The 15202-nt window shown below is 34.4% G+C and overlaps 1 protein-coding gene across 1 annotated transcript in view; it reads left to right on the top strand.

Moving 5' to 3' along the window:
* GABRA4 (gamma-aminobutyric acid type A receptor subunit alpha4) overlaps window positions 1-13761 on the top strand; it is a 77928-nt gene extending 64167 nt beyond the window's left edge. The window contains exon 9 of the mRNA XM_082390673.1: window positions 2894-13761. Within this exon, the coding sequence (XP_082246799.1) occupies window positions 2894-3427 (534 nt within the window). The 3' untranslated portion in view covers window positions 3428-13761. The remainder of the gene's footprint in view (window positions 1-2893) is intronic.
* Window positions 13762-15202: the final 1441 nt, after the last annotated feature.

Raw genomic sequence — 15202 nt, forward strand, 5'->3', positions numbered from 1 at the left:
AACACAGGTGTCTAGTGGTCAGCTATCTATTGGGTGATGTAGGATAGCCTCACTAGGATGACTGGCTCTGCTCCAAAGGATCTCTCCAGCAGGCTAGCCCAAGCTTGTTCTTGTGGTGTTGGTGGCAGTGTTCTGAGAAAGAGTGGAAGCAAGGACTCATAAAGCTAAGACTCAGAAATAACACATCCCCACTTCCACCACATCCAGTTGGCCAAAGAAAGTCATAGGAAGTCTGTGGGGAAATAGAGTCCATTTCTTGATGGGAGGAGAAGGGGAAATTCATTCTACAAGGGGCATTAATATGGAGAGGGAGAACAAATTGGTGCCATGTTTGTATTCAATCAGCCATATTAGAACATAATTCACAGTTGGGATTTCAGGATGTTCCAGAAAGATTCTGATCTAGAGGGAAGGAAGACAGGGTCCTATAAGTAAGTGTTCTTGTGCTTCCTTCTGGGGTGCAGTTAAGTCACTTAGAGTTAGTTTCATCTGTTAAGGTCTTACTTTTAAAATTCATTAGGCAGGATTAGAGCAGTCTTAGGGGGTAATTATTCCATATTACTGAGGCAAGGCCCTTCTGAGGACTTTACCAAATGCTACATGAATGTTGAGATTTTCCATTATGTCTGGTAGGAAAATGCACTATTCCTGGCTTGGTATGTGCTAGGTACCATTTCTTCTAATCCTTTCAGGTGGTTCTTTTTGCCTTGGGTAGTTACACTCAAAAATGGATCTGTGCTTAGCAAAATTCTCAGTGGGGACTCCAGATTTTTTGGACTTTTCTTTTCGGCATCAGCTTCTCTGGTACCTTTTCCTGTGAACTCTAGCCACCTTGATTTCCTCACCTTCTCAGCTTCATCTCCTCAATTTAGGTAGTCTGTCAGATTGTTCCTGGATTCTCCTTTCCCGCTCTACAGCATGCAAACTCAAGTTTTTTTCTTCTCTCTCAATGATTGTGTCCTATGTTGTCTAATGTCCAATGTCTTCAAAAACATTACAAATGTTTTTAGTTTTTTTTGTTATTTCATGCAGGAGAGTAAATTCAGTCCCTGTTACTCCTTTTTGGCCAGAAGTAGAAATCTCCAATTCTTAGAATTTAGTCTGAGGGAAAATATGAGTTTCTAAAGATTATGGGCAACCCAACTTTTGGTGGAAGAGGGCAATATGCAAATATCAGACTATATTTGAAAATATATATTTCTCTCCTGCTTATCCAATTGGCCCTTTTTTACTCCCTTCCCTTCTCTTCTTGGTATATTTAGCATTTTGCCACAGTTTGACCCATCATTCTATTTTACTTTTTGTATATTTTTGATTGTGTCGTGTGTGGGTGTGCATTTTATCTTCCTAGTGATAGTGTAAACTCTTTAAATGTTGTGGATATACCTTATCCTTCTTTATATTTTTCACCATGTGTATAACATTTTAGAATTAATTCTAATTAATTGATTATCCCTTTCTGTAAAGAGGGACTCAAAATCTGAGGATTACTTAGGTGGTGTTTACAATGTGCTTTGTAGAGGAAAAGTACAGGGTAAATAATGGTACCTTTAACTTTTAGGTTGATGTCAATTTTGGTTTCACTTGTCTCCACCTAAATTGGCTGCCATATGTTAGACTACAATTTCTCATGAGTTCAGCTGCAAACTAGAAGAATACTTCAGGCTGACATGAAGAATACATTCTAAACCTCTCAGAACCTGCTTTGGCTCTGCATGTTGTGAGGCTTTTTCTTCTTTCTCTACTCAGGGAACTTGAAGCCATAATTCACAAGCATATAAGATATGGATTGAACACTTTCAACCTGCTTTATAAGTGTAGTATTGAAAAAAAAATTGGGGAATCATTTGAGCAATTACTTTCCTTCATTAGTATGGACAGTCTATAGTTGGCTATATGGTTATTTATCATGCCTGTCAAAATATAAGAATTAATTTTAATACTGACCACCTGTATTCAAATGCAGTCTTTTTCTACAGATAAAATAATTTTATGGAAAATAGTGAATTCCATTTTGATTTAAACACTCTTTATTGGTAAATAGTTTGAACTCAGATATTTATGCAATGATATGGTGTTGCTGTTTATACGTATGATACAACATTTTATTTAAAAATGATTTTCCTTTTTTTTGGCTGTGCCACGTGGCATGTGGGATCTTAGTTCCTGACCAGGGATTGAACCCACGCCCCCTGCATTGGAAGCATGGGGTCTTAACCACTGGACTGCCAGGGAAGTCCCAAAAATGGTTTTCCTTTGTATTCGCATTACTAATTGCGGTGAAAAACTAAAATGCATGAGGATTTCTAGACTTTATATAATAATGTCTATGTAAGATTATGAAAATAATTCCCAGGGATTTGGAAATTAAAGCTTTTGGAGCTTCTGTCTTTTTTTAAGGAATGTTATACACATGTGGATGGTTACTATTGTTTTTATTCTGTGCACAAAAATAGATATAATTCTTCCTGTTTATAAAGCAAATATGTACAAAACTCACTGAAATGTATACAGCATATCAGAGAATATTATTTACAATAAAACTCAACAAAGAAGTTGTACAGCTATCATCATGAATTCTTAAAGTAAAATCAAGTATAACTCTAGCTTATAGTCCTAAATGCCTAACCTTTCTATAGATTTAAATTCTAATAATTTATAAGAATGGATAATATTTTGAAACAGCAGATGTTTGATTCAGAGTTTCACATATATATATGTCCTTTTTTAGTTAGGTATTTTTAAGCTTTTACATCAAGTTGAGTGACTATAGCATATTAATAAAGGTTTATTTTATGAAAACAGCTAATTTGTAATTATTGGACCCATTTAAATTTTGTATAACTCTACATAAAATCACATAGCCAATATAATTTTTAATATACCTTTGCAGAACTCAAATGCCAATCTGAACATGAGAAAAAGAGCCAATGCCTTGGTTCACTCTGAGTCTGATGTTGGCAACAGAACTGAGGTGGGAAACCATTCGAGCAAGTCTTCCACAGTTGTTCAAGGATCTTCTGAAGCCACACCACAGTCTTACTTAGCTTCCAGTCCAAACCCATTCAGCCAAGCAAATGCAGCTGAAACTATATCTGCCGCAAGAGCAATTCCATTTGCTCCTCCTGCTACTCCTAGTAGAACTGGGTACGTGCCCCGACAAGTTCCAGTTGAATCTGCTTCTACCCGGCATGTGTTTGGATCCAGACTGGAGCGGATTAAGACCACCGTTAATAGCATAGGGGCTTCTGGGAAGTTGTCAGCCACTACCGCTCCCTTGGCTCCACCGCCTTCTGGATCTGGCACAAGTAAAATAGACAAATATGCCCGCATTCTCTTTCCAGTAACATTTGGGGCTTTTAATATGGTCTATTGGGTTGTTTACTTATCTAAGGACACTATGGAGAAATCAGAAAGTCTAATGTAATTTTGTTGCTATAGTAGTTTCCTAAAAGATGATGAACTTCATGCAGAATGTCTTTTTAAATGTTTTTAAAGATAAACAGTTGTTCTTCACTAAAATAAAAATTCCGTGTAAGTTTTCCATTTAAAACATTCAAGCCAGTCATTGGGAGAGTTAATGAATTCCTCAGTGAAGGGAAAGTGAGCCATCTTTCATTTCAGAAAGATGATTTAAATAGAATCAATTCAACATTCAAATTAGACAGGATACAGACCATCCTGGAAAGTTGGGACAAGAAAAATAGGGCTATTAGAGATCCATGGTGCATATTTATGCATTGAAATTTGAAAACAGACTATGACATTTTCTAATACACACTATGAATATCAACCAGCCACCCTAAATTTCCCAGTGGCACTGCCCTTAATCAGAATTATCGAGTATGATATGCGGTGACCTTTGGAGATCCTCTTAGTATCTTCAAGAAAAGGACTTTCCCTGTTAAATGAAACATTTTTAAAAGGAAAATGGAACACAACGAATACTGACCAATAGAGTGAAACCTCTGCTGCAACAAAGACAGAGACCAGGGAAAACGTGTTCCCTGCCATATGTTGGCCAAACAGGACTTAACAGTTGACTTGAAAATTTGTGCTTTGAGCCAAAGTTTAACTTATTGTATGAATTCCTTTTGATAATAGTTCATTCAGTTATGTATTCTTTCAACATATAGTTATTCAGAGCCTACCACGTTCCAGGCACTATGCTAGACACTGTCTCTCTAGATAAGCTTATTCACCTTTACCTGCAATGTTACTCAAATAGTAGAACAGTCAGTGCATGCTAATGAACCATCAACTAGCAGCAGACACTGCATTCTTTAATGGAGGAAATTTATTTAGAGTCTGATGACATATTCAAAATATTTGTTTCTCCTATATTGATAGAGGATAACAAGGGTATTGTTCATATAGCCACTTTTGAGATTAGTACACATTAGCACAACTTCAGCAATTGACTTCAAAGTATAATGAAAATGTGGTACAGATTGTTCTCTAAGTGAAAAGCACTGTGTACCTCAAAGTAGAAATCTGGGCACTGTAAGACCTTATAGATTACCTGTCTCAAATTTGATCAGAATCACAGAATATAATTTGATCAGAATCACAGAATCATCAGAATTAGGAATCCAGTACAAGGCTTTTTAGATGCTTTTCCCAACATAGATCTATATCAACTGGTGAAATGCTAAGCTTCTAGGGAGTTTTTGTGTCCATAGTTCTGTATTTCTGGGCAGTTCTGTGTTTATTTTGGAGGGGGGGAGTTTTTGTATAGTTTCATAATGAAGGTGAGTATTTTAAAATTAAAAGAACAACAAAGGACTGGAGTAAAGAAAAAAAATTATAGCCAGGGCGTAGAATACTGCTGACTCTGTTATGCAATTTATCAGGATTTTCATGAGCTGATTTTTCTTTTTCATTAGGTAGGCTTAACAACTTAATTGAATTTCTTGCAGCAGTCCTAGGCCACTAAATCTGGGTCTAGTTTTTTATTGTGTTACTTCCAAGATTTTTCTTCTGTACTTCTCTCTTCCTGATCTAGGGTATGTGAATGAATGTGTTCTGGAAGTTTGGGGAACATTTTGATAGAAATGGCCACCTTGCAAACAGGATCTCTTATTTTTTAGAAAAGAAATCATATTAATTAATCAGCATTAGTTTTTTAGTTGTTGCATTGCCTTGGAATGGTTGTATATGAGACCTGTAAAATGTGCAAACGCCAAATATTAATTGTGGGTCATATCTGAGTATTCCTTCTTGGCTACGTCTCTAGGTATTTCTTAGAATCATCAATAATTTTAAGGCTGAAGAATACTTTAGAAATCATCCAATCCAAACCCCTCATTTACAAATTGATGCCAGTAATATGAAGCCCAGTAAAATTTGTATATATGTATATATTTAATAAAGAGTACTTATACAAAAAAGCTGATAATAAATTATTTCATGGATGTGGCTAGATTTCTAACCTTGAGGACAATGTTTGAAATTGTGGTTGGAAGCTATGATTGGTCTTTATTCCAAAAAAATGACCTTATTTCTTTGGTAAGGAATATACTCCTTGCTTGTCTGTTAGCCTATTCTTAAGAAATAGTTCATTGGCTTCCTTTTTTTAAAAGAAATTCTTCTATAAATTTTTACAGATTTTTAAAGGGATAAAAATAAATGATTTTAGATTTGTAGATCAGTGATACAGATGGAGTCACAGTTTTTTCCTTGCCTTTGTATTAGAAAAAGATTTTAAAATAAATCAGGTGGCCAAAGAGAAAGGACAAAACTTAACCAAGGATTCTTAATTGTTAATTGGAAGAATAAATTGACCAGTATGTTTAATTATTCGTATGAAAAGAAATTATTTCAGTTGCACACAGTGTTAGTAATAAAAACGCATAGTTTGCTTTCCTTAACTCAATTCCATCAAATTAATTCAAAACTAAATTTTTTATTTTGGTCACCATTTCTCTCTTTTCAGTAACTCAGAGCTGCATTAAATGGAACACTTTTGTGAAGAACCAGTCACTTTTCACTATGAGAAAACTTCACAAGAGTCATTATTAGAGCCTAAGTCCTGGCAATTTGTGAAGAAGAATGGCTGAGAATGATACTTTTGTATGTCTCTATCTTTTAAAGATGAAATTCAGAATTGTTTTCTTTAGTACCAGGATGTATATTCTAGCTTTCAACTCCAAGTTGGCCACTAACTGCTACATAATAACTTCTAGTTTCCTCCAGGCATGACTAAGGATGATAATATATTTACATGATTAATCCACAGTTGAAAATGACTTGCATTTGTGTATATACAGAGCATTTGAATAATGTGTACTTTAAATTGGACCTCACAAATCTTGAATTCAAGTTGGCAGAGAGTAGAGTCACCCTTTTTCACAGATGGACATGAATCATAGAGAAGTTAGTGACAAGGATAAAAGCACTGAGCTGGAATGAACTTTGAAAGGTCATTTTTCAATCATTTAAAAAAATCAAAATTTATGCAAAAATTGATGAGGAACAAAATACCCAAATTTTAAATAAATATGGGATCAGTATTAATAAATTTTCCTTTTGCATCAGGCTCTAATATTACTTGGCATGGCATTGGTATAGATGGTGGAAAAAAGGATGCATGTAATTTTATGACTGTTGATATGGAGAAAAAAGAGTGATGGCAGGGAAGGCACCACAGAGATATTAACTGAATTTTGTAGAATGACTGGGAGTTCTTGCCCCTCTGCCTACTCCCACAAGCAACAAAAGCACATTTGTACCACCATCTGAAGCTTGAAAAGAGATATAGATTTGGAACTTCAAGGGGAACTCTTACTACAAATAGTTCAGGGTATTGAGAGGGAAGGTGAACGTGGGAAGTGAGAGTTGCTGATGTTGGAAAGACCTGCTGGGGTGGATTAGAGAGAGTTTTGTGTAAATTACCTAAGAGATTAGATGTGATCCTGGATTAGTGGCAATTTATTGAAAATCTTGCAGGATAATAAGATGAAAATGAACATGCTATGCTTCTGTTTTAGAGAAATCATTTGATTGCTGTATGAGCTATGGAATGGAGGGCCATGAATCTAGAGGTACTACAAAAATTGAGATATCTCATTTTTCTTTTCTCTCTCAATTAATCTTTGCCTTCTAATTCTTTTTTTAATCCCAGTGACTTCATTGTCATTTGTAAAAATGCTATGAGATTGTTAAAAATAAAGATAGGTATTGCAGAAAATTAAGAACAGTCTCAAAATCCCACCATGGAGAAATTGTTTATATTTCATGAGTATCATGCCAGATACTTTCGTATAGATGTTTGTTTTGAAAAGCAGACTGATTGATTAAAAGACAGAATTTTGTAAATTTAGGAGCCAAATATGCCATATATGAATGCTGTTAAATAATTTTAAAGCATTAAATTTAACTTTGTCTAAATTTAAGATAAAAACATAAGGGTAAAACTTAAATTATTGAAATTTTTATAGTGTTTAATCAAAGCAGAAGATTTGATGGACACCATGTCTTTTTATCCCAGATTTCAGTCTCTATTTCAGGAATTATTTTTTTCCTATTATGTTTCTAAATGATTTCTTTCAGAATGTTCTTTTGTTTCCATATCTCCTTATAGTATTCTCTACAATCACTTTTATGTTTTTAAACTTGTTGCCAACTTTTGTCAGCCATAACCCAAGTGAGTTTTCAGTTGTGTTTACTCTGTTTTATAATCTCTAAAATAATTTTCATCTTCATAATGGTTTTCTTCTTTTCCCTTGCTTTCTTGGTCTGTGCCACTTCATTTTTTCATTTCTTTCTGCTTGTTTTTATAATCTCTTTATTCAAATATCTCTTCTTTGAGCTTCTCACTCTCTTAATGAGATCATGTCTATAATTTATTTGAGACTACAGAGAACTATTTATAAAAATTTTTCCTCTATTTCCTGAAAAAAAATTTTCCCCTGGTATGAACTTCATCTGCTTTTCCATTGTGTTTTTTTTCTTTGCCTATGTTCCAGGCTGGTTTCTTTCTATTAATCACTGAATGAAGCCAGCTATTTACTGAACTATAGTGTGGGAAGTGATGGGAGAATGAATCAGATCAGCCCACAGCAGCTATTTAAATTTCAGGTTTCAAGCCCACCTCCCCAAATCTGTTTTATCTTCTGCCCATGGACCATATTATTTCTCTGTTGTTGACATCTGGATGGTCTATTTGGCTCACAGTGTAGAACTCTCAGTTTTACTTTCTCGGTGTTGTTAGTGCTTTAATGGTTATTGCCACTTCTTCCAACTTTCCCACTGTAATGCCAGTAATCCATATCATCCAGCAGGCTGTTTCACAGCTATCAAGTAGAGTCCACTGGCAATTTTTTCTTTACCCCCATATTCTACCATTTGGGAATAAATAACTGGAAACCTATGCTTTTCTCTTGCCTTTTCATACTCCATGTCATGGTGGCTTCAGTCTTTGGAGGACATCTCAGGACCCTAACACTCAGTAAGATCTATATCCTATCAGGATATGTGTGCCAGTCAATATTCTTTCTCCTGTGAGTGCAAATGTCTCTTCATTTGAAAGCTATTTATTATCGTTTATGGTCAATTACTTGTAATTACAGATATGGTTTTCATTTTTCTTCCCAATTTTTCATTATTATGCTATTTTTGGAGAGATTTCATAGCAGAGGAGTGAGTTATAAATGCTTTTATTTCACCCTTTTAAATTGAATTCATCTATCATTTTTATTTCCATTAGACCAAGGTTGACCAGATTATCTTTTGCTGATATCTTTTACCAACAACCAGAGCTATGTGGTTTTTCCCTTCTGCTTATCAGGTGTCATTGGAATCAGGTATTAAAACTGGATTAAATCTGTGATAATACAGTTGATAGAAAGGACTTCCCTTTGGGAAAAGAAAAGAAACTATAATAATAGAAAATAAATATTTAATATTATTGCAGTTAACCAGTGGCTGACATACTCTTTCTCAGCCGTTTGCATCTGTGAATGGTAGTCTGCATTCCATCTTTGCAGATGTTGGCTGATATAAAGGAGCATGTTTGTTGTCATTTTACTATTATGTATACTGTTTCCTAGTTCAAACATACAGTAAATCAGGGCTTTCATTTTTCAAGATACATACAAATTATTGTTGGTTGATGAGGTAAGGCTTTATGATTTTACCAAGTTTCACTGTAAATTGAATCAAAATCCAAAGTTTTCATTCAGAGCCATGGTCTATGTTATAAGACATTGAATGACCATAGTAAATAAGAAGTTAAATTTTCCCCTGGTTTATCCTTAATGATGAAAACTTAACAATTTTCTGCTAAAAATGTTGAAAACTGAAGAAGAAATATAGTGTTCTGTTTGGATATTCAAGTGGAATATTTCATAAACCAAGGAATAAAAGCTTATCTGCTTGCCCTCTGAATAATTTTAAGTTGTTTGCTTCATTGTACAATTGAAAATATTCCTTATCATGAAAGTAAAGAACAATAATAATACATATTTTATTATATCATAAAACCTAATTTTGTCATCCTTTGAGCTTCATTATTCTTGCTCAACCAGAAGAGCAGATAATAAAGTATGATATTTAAACAGTTCAAAATTTGGTAAGAGATACAGGTGTTTTGATTTCATGGGAATACAGTTTTCTTACAAATTACACATTTCTGGAGCTTATAGCAATCACATTTGCCCCCCTGAAATTGATGATTTTATTCTATGTAAGAGTATTATAAATTATAATGAGGTAAATTATAATGAGGAGCACATAGTCATTATGATTTTGTTTTGGCAGATTTATTTTGAAAATAGGGATATTATCAAATGTTGGTTTAGTATTTTTAAATAATTCATCAGAAAGTAATTTTTTAAATTCTATCTCTTTAAGCAAACTTCCCTTGCTTCTCAAAGTTAAACTTATTACTGGTGGTAATGAACTTCCTTTGCTTCTTAGAAACAAAATTTATACCTGAGCATAGCATGGGAAATAATTCAGGTTTCAACTTCTACTGGAGAAGGAGTATTTAAGGTAATAAGGATTAAAATTTCCATAAAATTTGATCACAGATACTTATATTTTAAGGTACATATATTGGAGCTAAACTCTGGAATCACTAAAATACAAACATTGTATCTATCTAATGCAATTTTTCTATTTCAACTTAAAACAATAAACATAAATATCTTTGGAATATTTGGGGAGCTTAAGAACTTTTTTTTCTGCATAGAAATATCCTTCCTTTAAATTGGTCACAGTATCGTTTCTGACATAATATTTCACGTTTGAAGCCCTGTTTTTACTTACCTTTAATTCCCTGCATGACCAATACCATCATCTAGGTTGTAGTTTTGAGAAATTCTCATGGTTGGGAAATTTCTTTGTGGGTGACGTGGATGAAGAAAATTTATAAGGCCCATGAGATCTAATGTGACACAATAAAAGCCTTTATGTGGTTTTGATTAATTAAAAGGGTATCAATTGTGTGTGTATTATATATATATATATATATATATATATATATATATACACACACAAAATTTCTTTTCTGATGAGTCAAAATGAATAAAGTATAGCTATCTATGACTTAATACTAACTTGTGAAACCAAAGTTCTGAGAAACTGAAGAATGCTAACTTATAAAAATATGTGAGCTTATGTTTTTAAATATCTAGCTCAGAATATTAGTGTAATTATTTTGATGAGATGAAGCACTTTGAATACTTCTGATGGTTTTTAATGAAAATTTTGTTTTTGTTTTTTTAATATTTTATAATGTACCATGAAACATTTTTAATGTAACCTTTCTTGTTCTAAAACAATGGTTTTCTGAAGAAAAATTCAGCTTTTTGATTTATATCTTTAAAAAAGAGAACATACCTGAGAGAAAAAAAGTTGACCACAGATTTTCCACAACATACACACACATGTTTGTGTATGATGCACACCAATAAATTACATAGTGTAAGTAGTTTCCTTTTTTGTTGTTCACTTTTACGATATATTAATTAAGTCCCTTCATACTTAATTGTATTTGTTCAGTTAAACATGATTCTTGTTATGGACTGAATGTTAGTGTCCCTCCAACATGCAGATGTCGAAACCCCACCCCACCATGTGATGGTATTAGGACATGGGGTTTTAGGAGATAATTAGGATTAGATGAGGTCATAAGGGTAGAGCCCTCAAGAATGTGATTAGTACCCTTATAAGAGTCAGGAGAGCTTGCTTCTTCTCTCTGCTCTCTGCTACATGAAGATACAATAAAAAGCTGGCAGTCTGCAACCTGAAAGAACCCAACCATGCTGGCACCCTGATCATGGACTTCCAGCATACACACTGTGAGAAATACATTTCTGTTCTTTAAGCCACCCAGTCTATGGTATTTTGTTATGGCAGCCTGAACTGACTAAGGCAATTCCCTACTTTTTTTTTTTTAATTTTTTAATTTAATTTTATTTTATTATTTATACAGCAGCTTCTTATCAGTTATCTATTTTATACATATTAGTGTATATATGTCAATCCCAATCTCCCAATTCATCCCACCACCACCACCACCACCCGCCCCGCCACTTTCCCCCCTTGGTGTCCATACATTTGTTCTCCACATCTGTGTCTCTATTTCTGCCCTGCAAACCGGTTCATCTGTACCATTTTTCTAGGTTCCACATATATGTGTTAATATATGATATTTGTTTTTCTCTTTCTGACTTACTTCACTCTGTATGACAGTCTCTAGGTCCATCCATGTCTCACAAATGACCCAATTTCATTCCTTTTTATGGCTGAGTAATATTCCATCGTATATATGTGCCACTACTTGTTTATCCATTGATCTGTCGATGGGCATTTAGGTTGCATCCATGACCTGGCTATTGTAAATAGTGCTGCAATGAACATTGGGGTGCATGTGTCTTTTTGAATTATGGTTTTCTCTGGGTATATGCCCAGTAGTGTGATTGCTGGGTCATATGGTAATTCTATTTTTAGTTTTTAAAGGAACCTCCATACTGTTCTCCATAGTGGCTGTATCAATTTACATTCCCACCAACAGTGCAAGAGGGTTCCCTTTTCTCCACACCCTCTGCAGCATTTGTTTGTAGATTTTCTGATGATGCCCATTCTAAGTGGTGTGAGGTGATACCTCATTGTAGTTTTGATTTGCATTCCTCTAATAATTAGTGATGCTGAGCAGCTTTTCATGTGCTTCTTGGCCATCTGCATGTCTCCTTTGGTGAAATGTCTGTTTAGGTCTTCTGCCCATTTTTGGATTGGGTTGTTTGTTTTTTAAATATTGAGCTTCATGAGCTGTTTATATATTTTGGAGATTAATCCTTTGTCCATTGATACATTTGCAAATATTTTCTCCCATTCTGAGGGCTGTCTTTTCGTCTTGTTTGCAGTTTCCTTTGCTTTGCAAAAGCTTTTAAGTTTCATTAGGTCCCATTTGTTTATTTTTGTTTTTATTTCCATTACTCTAGGAGGTGAATCAAAAAAGGTCTTGCTGTGATTTATGTCAAAGAGTGTTCTTCCTATGTTTTCCTCTAAGAGTATTATAGTGTCTGGTCTTACATTTAGGTCTCTAATCGATTTTGAGTTTATTTTTGTGTGTGGTGTTAAGGAGTGTTCTAATTTCATTCTTTTACATGTAGCTGTCCAGTTTTCCCAGCACCACTTATTGAAGAGACTGTCTTTTCTCCATTGTATATCCTTGCCTCCTTTGTCATAGATTAGTTGACCCTAGGTGCGTGGGTTTATCTCTGGGCTTTCTATCCTGTTCCAGTTATCTATATTTCTGTTTTTGTGCCAGTACTATATTGTCGATGACTGCAGGTTTGTAGTATAGTCTGAAGTCAGGGAGTCTGATTCTTCCAGCTCCATTCTTTCCCTTCAACACTGCTTTGGCTATTTGGGGTCTTTTGTATCTCCATACAAATTTTAAGATTTTTTTTTTCTAGTTCTGTAAAAAAATGCCACTGGTAATTTCATAGGGATTACACTGAATCTGTAGATTGCTTTGGGTAGTATAGTCATTTTCACAGTATTGATTCTTCCAATCCAAGAACATGGTATATCTCTCTGTTTGTGTCATCTTTGGTTTCTTTCATCAGTGTCTTATAGTTTTCTGAGTACAGGTATTTTACCTCCTTAGGTAGGTATATTCCTAGGTATTTTATTCTTTTTGTTGCAGTGGTGAATGGGATTGTTCCCTTAATTTCTCCTTCTGGTCTTTCTTTGTTATTGTATAGGAATGCAAGAGATTTCTGTGCATTAATTTTGTATCCTGCAACTTTACCAAATTCATTGATTAGCTCTAGTAGTTTTCTGGGGGCACCTTTAGGATTCTCTATGTATAGTATCATGTCATCTGCAAGCAGTGACAGTTTTATTTCTTCTTTTCCAATTTGTATTCTTTTTATATCTTTTTCTTCTCTGATTGCCATGGCTAAGACTTCCAAAACTATGTTGAATAATAGTGGTGAGAGTAGACATCCTTGTCTTGTTCCTGATCTTAGAGGAAATGCTTTCAGTTTTTCACCATTGAGAATGATGTTTCCTGTGGGTTTGTCGTATATAGCCTTTACTATGTTGACATCGGTTCCCTCTATGCTCACTTTCTGGAGAGTTTTTATCATAAATGGGTGTTGAATTTTGTGAAAAGCTTTTTCTGCATCTAGTGAGATGATCATATGGTTTTTATTCTTCAGTTTGTTAATATGGTGTATCACATTGATTGATTTGTGTATATTGAAGAATCCTTGCAGCCCTGGGATAAATCCCACTTGATCATAGTGTATGATGCTTTTAATGTGTTGTTGCATTCTGTTTGCTAGTATTTTGTTGAGGATTTTTGCATCTATATTCATCAGTGATATTGGTCTGTAATTTTCTTTTTTTGTAGTATCTTTGTCTGGTTTTCGTATCAGGGTGATGGTGACCTCGTAGAATGAGTTTGGGAGTGTTCCTTCCTCTGCAATTTTTTGGAAGAGTTTGAGAAGGATGGGTGTGAGCGCTTCTGTAAATGTTTGATAGAAGTCACCTGTGAAGCCATCTGGTCCTGGACTTTTGTTTGTTGGAAGATTTTTAATCACAGTTTCAATTTCATTGCTTGTGATTGGTCTGTTCAGATTTTCTGTTTCTTCCTGGTTCAGTCTTGGAAGGTTGTATCTTTCTAAGAATTTGTCCATTTCTTCCAGGTTGTCCATTTTATTGGCATAGAGTTGCTTGTAGTAGTCTCTTAGGATGCTTTGTATTTCTGTGGTGTCCATTGTAATTTCTCCATTTTCATTTCTAATTGTATTGATTTGAATTCTCTCCTTCTTGATGGGTCTGGCTAAAGGTTTATCAATTTTGTTTATCTTCTCAAAGAACCAGCTTTTCATTGTACTGATCTTTGCTATTGTTTTCTTTGTTTCTATTTCATTTATTTCTGCTCTGATCTTTATGATTTCTTTCCTTCTACTAACTTTGGGTTTTGTTTGTTCTTCTTTCTCTAGTTCCTTTAGTTTTAAGGTTAGAGTGTTTATCTGAGAGTTTTCTTGTTTCTTGAAGTAGGCTTCTATTGCTATAAACTGCCGTCTTAGAAATACTTTTGCTGCATCCCGTAGGTTTTGGATCATTTTGTTTTCATTGTAATTTGTCTCTAGGTATTTTTTGATTTCCTCTTTGATTTCTTCAGTGATCCCTTGATTATTTAGTAACGTATTGTTTAGCCTCCATGTGTTTCTATTTTTTACAGTTTTTTTCCTGTAATTGATATCTCATCTCATAGCATTGTGATAAGAAAAGATGCCTGATACAATTTCAGTTTTCTTAAATTTACCGAGGCTTGATTTGTGACCCAAGATGTGATCTATCCTGGAGAATGTCCCGTGTGCACTTGAGAAGAAAGTGTAATCTGCTGTTTTTGGATGGAATGTCCTATAAATATCAATTACATCTGCCTGGTCTATTGTGTCATTTAAAGCTTGTGTTTCCTTATTTATTTTCATTTTGGATGATCTGTCCATTGGTGTAAGTGAGGTGTTAAAGTCCCCCACTATTACTGTGTTACTGTCAATTTCCTCTTTTATAGCTGTTAGCAGTTCCCTTATGTGTTGTGGTGCTTCTATGTTGGGTTCATATATATTTATAGCTGTTATGTCTTCTTCTTGGATCAATCCCTTGATCATTATGTAGTGTCCTTCCTTGTCTCTTGTAACATTCTTCATTTTAAAGTCTATTTTATCTGATATGA

The sequence above is a fragment of the Balaenoptera borealis genome, assembly GCF_965194805.1.
Source record: "Balaenoptera borealis genome assembly, chromosome: 4".
NCBI classification, from domain to species: Eukaryota; Metazoa; Chordata; class Mammalia; order Artiodactyla; family Balaenopteridae; genus Balaenoptera; species Balaenoptera borealis.